Raw genomic sequence first — 4,079 nt, forward strand, 5'->3', positions numbered from 1 at the left:
GTGCGCACTGATTAGTGCTTGTGGCGGCAGGGGGCGCAGAGGTCAGTGGGGGGTCCGGCCACTGAAAAAAAAAATGTTTTAACCCTAACCTGTCCCTACCTAACCTAAAACTAACCCTGGGGGATTTCTGTGCCAAGGGGCCACAGAAAGGGGGCAAGGGGCACTTTTTTTTACTGAGGGGATGGTGGGCAGCACGGGGCTCCGTCCTGCTCACCAGATCTCTGTGGAATGGCGGGCAGAACGGAGCAACATGCTCCTAGCCCCCATCATCCCCTCCCATTACTCTGTGATTGGTGTGGCCACTTTGGGGAGGGAGGGGTAGGGGGGGGGGGCGGTAATGGACAGGACGTACTCCTACGTCCTCGGTCCTTAAGGACTCGGAAACGGGGGCGTAGGAGTACGTCCATTGTCCTTAAGGGGTTAATCCATATTTACCCCATTTTTTTTTTGTTTTTAGACATATCCTAAATGTTCCTCTAGTGTTCTACCTGACTTAGGACTAAGACATGAAGAAGCACCTTGTGGATGTTAAAGGGGTACTCCACCCCTGGACATCTTATCCCCTATCCTGCTGCTGGGGACCCACAGATTCTCCGCTGCAGCACCCCGTTATCATTACTGCACAGAGCAAACTCGCTCTGTGCGTAATGATGGGCGATACAGGGGCCGAAGCATCATGATGTCACGGCTCTGCCACCTTGTGACGTCACGGCCCAGCCCTTCAATACAAGTCTATGGGAGGGGGCGTGGTGGCCGCCACGCCCCTTCCCATAGACTTGCATTAAGGGGGCGGGCTGTGATGTCACGGGGGCGGAGCCATTACATTACAATGTGCAGGAAACCGCATTGCATTCTGGTCAATAAATCCTCTTTTTTCCATACACCTGTTGTGGTCGATCAGCGCCGTTGAGCCGGGTTCCGTTGAAGCCAATTCTACAAATGGGCCTCTGGCATGTTCATGAGAACTTGTGTAACAAAATTTGGGGTGCAATTATCACTTTGTCCCTTGTAAAAGGGAGAAAATTGGTTCTAAAATATAATTTATGTGTAAACATGTAAACTTTTCATGGCCTGATGGTAAAAACTTTGCTCAAAATGTTCGGTACGCTTAGGTGAAGGTAGTCATAAGCTTGACCATCTCTATCGCTCTCAAAGACTGTAGTTCACAATGCTAAATGCCGGAACCTATCTCAAAAGGGGGTTTGGCAGGTACATTTTCCATAAGTGGTATGAGGGCTTCCACCAAGCTTAATCCATTACTGCCTAAGTTAAAAGTGATAGGTTCAGTAGTGAATGAATAAAAAATCTCCAATCCAGGTGCTTCTCCCATAAAATGATTTTCTTTATTTCAACATCATGGATATAAAAAGGACTTTCAATGCGTTTATAGCTCAGACAGAGCTTTTTATCAAGATGCACATCTTGATGAAGAGCTTTGTCCGAACTAGAAATGCGTTGGGAGTGCTACTACCTTCCTTTTTATATCCATGATGTTGAAATAAAGAAAGCCATTTTATAGGAGAAGCGCCTGGATTGGAGATTTTTTATTTATTCACTACTGAACCTACTACTGTTTGACGACTCCCTGGGAGGATCGGGTGATCCAAGGCTGCTGACCTGCTCAGTGACATGCTGTTGTAGATGTTATGATCTGAGCATAACCAACTCTGGTGAGAGTAATTGATCCTCATTTTCCTTTCATATAATCTATGGTAACACACTATGATCGTGCTCCTCTTTCCTTTTGTCTATTCAGTTATAAGTTAAAAGTGAGATGACCATTGGCAAAGTCATTTTAGCTACCAAAACAGTGAAGGAATATAGTCCCCTAACTTTGCTTTCGTTACGACTATACTAGGAGGCAAAACGTTAAACAAGTGTGTAGATCATTATAAAACCAAGTCATTTAAAATTATTAGGAAAGTCAATGGTCTGTCTATGGGCTGGACGAGATTTTTTCTTCATAGAGAGACTCTCTTTGTAGACATCCTCTGCTCTGACTTATTGGTGGTCTTAAACCCCCAACGTAACTTAGAGTATTCAAAATGAGTTTTCTAAGCATGTCAACCCCTTTAATAGCATTGAATAAGATTTCCATTTCTAAGGGTAGACCACTGTAATCTTCGCACAATTTTAACAGGGGTCTAGGCTCCCTTCTTTCTTATCAGAGCCCTTTTCACATCTTTATTCTTAAGGCAGTAGATCACAGGATTGAGCAGAGGAACAGCGGCCGTGTTGAACAGAGCAAAAAGTTTCTTAAACTCTAAAGTGCTACTATTGGGGGTCAAATATTGTCCAAAAAGTGTTGAAAATAGCAACACGACCACTGTGAGGTGAGAGGAACATGTGTAGAAGGTCTTCAGTCTTCCAGAGCTTGAGCGTATCCTTAATATGGCGCGTATTATAAATATGTAAGACACAAACATAAGGAGAAATGGTGTCATTATCATGGGAAATATCCCTTCGATGTAGATGAGTATTTGAACAAAAGTGGTGTCTTCACAAGAAATTCTGATCACAGGGATTATGTCACAGAAGAAGTGGTTGATCTCAGTAGAGAAATAGCAAGAAAAACTACATACTATCCCAAAAGGAGGAATGACTTGCACAAATCCTACAATCCAAGAGGCAGCTGCCAATAATCCGCACATTCTAGCGTTCATAACCAGGTGATATTGTAAAGGCTTACAGATGGCCACATAGCGGTCATAACTCATGGCGGTCAATATTGAAAGCTCATGACCTTGTAAGGAACCAAACATGTACATCTGTACCATGCAGGCAAGAAAGGAGACTGTTTTATCCCCAGTGATGAAATTTGTGAGGATCCTATGTAAGGTAACTGTAGAAAAACAGATGTCTACTATGGACAAGTTGCCCAGGAAGAAATACATAGGAGTGTGGAGATGAGGTGCCCTACAAGCAATGAGAATGGTCAAGTTACCAGATATGGTGGTGAGATAAATCAGGAGAACCACAAAGAAGATCGGAAACTGCAAGTGGGGGTCGTCCGATATCCCCTTAATGATAAAATATCTGATCAGGGTCTGGTTTGTTTGCATTGTTGCCAAGGTCAAGTATCTGAAAGAGAAATTACTTTAATATATGTATGCTGTAATGCTCACCTTTCCTTCTGTAATAGTACCACCAAAATACCCTTCATAAATAGTACCACAAAAGTATTTCCTGTTAGCTTCTTATCGTTCTACATCATGGACGGCCTTGCCTAGAGGTTGCATAATGAACACTTACACCAGGAAGATCAAGTGGGCACAACAGGGGGAGCCCAGCTATGAATGACAGTCAGGTTTCCTCTATAATGACAGGAACAGAAGAACTGTCCATGTTGGTTGTTTAACCCCTTAGATACCTTGGGCACAGGATTTAAAGAGATCGACAAAGTAAGGAAGTTCCCCCTGTTACTCATCTGACACCCCCATGATGAGATCTCATAGTCTCAATGGCTTATAATGGTAGCTGAGGGCCTATAAATAGCCCCAGGATCTGCCATAGATAGGTAATTAATAGAAAAAAGTCCAAGAGAGCAGCACTCGCAGGGTAGGTGCAATGATGTTAGGGTGCGTTCAGTTGCTGCAGATCCCGGTCACGAATCTCCCCAAGTAATGAACGAAAGGCAACCGCACTCCCATAAGATGCAAAAAAGGTTAGGTCTTTATTCACGCAAGCGTGAAGGTGGCAACGTTTCGGCTAGCTCACCTAGCCATTATCAAGCAATACAATAAGCAAACCTGTGAGTATATATGGCCACACAGGGCCAGTGAATTAGTGACGTCATGTTACAGCAATAAAGTGAAAACAGTACATCAAACATAAAAAACTGTGATTCATATACAATAGGTGTGGTAATAAGGCCTCCCACTTCGGGACGCTAAAGTGCCGTACAGTTAAAAACTGTCTAAAGCATTATAAAGATAGATACAATATAAAAGTGTCCATGTGCATATACGTAATCCTAATTGCCTGGGCGGGGACACGGGCACTCACCGGGTTGGTGCAAAAGACGGCAGGTAAACAAAGGCCATGTGTTATGGCATCCGAGACGCTGACCCTGTCAGCGT

General features: G+C 43.8%; 1 protein-coding gene across 1 annotated transcript; it reads right to left on the reverse strand.

The window, feature by feature from the left end:
• Positions 1-2,144: 2,144 nt before the first annotated feature.
• LOC130292002 (olfactory receptor 6C1-like) lies at positions 2,145-3,062 on the reverse strand. Its single transcript, XM_056541432.1, has one exon. It carries the CDS (start codon positions 3,060-3,062, stop codon positions 2,145-2,147), a length of 918 nt encoding a protein of 305 aa, XP_056397407.1.
• Positions 3,063-4,079: the final 1,017 nt, after the last annotated feature.

This window comes from Hyla sarda, chromosome 9 (genome assembly GCF_029499605.1).
Source record: "Hyla sarda isolate aHylSar1 chromosome 9, aHylSar1.hap1, whole genome shotgun sequence".
NCBI classification, from domain to species: Eukaryota; Metazoa; Chordata; class Amphibia; order Anura; family Hylidae; genus Hyla; species Hyla sarda.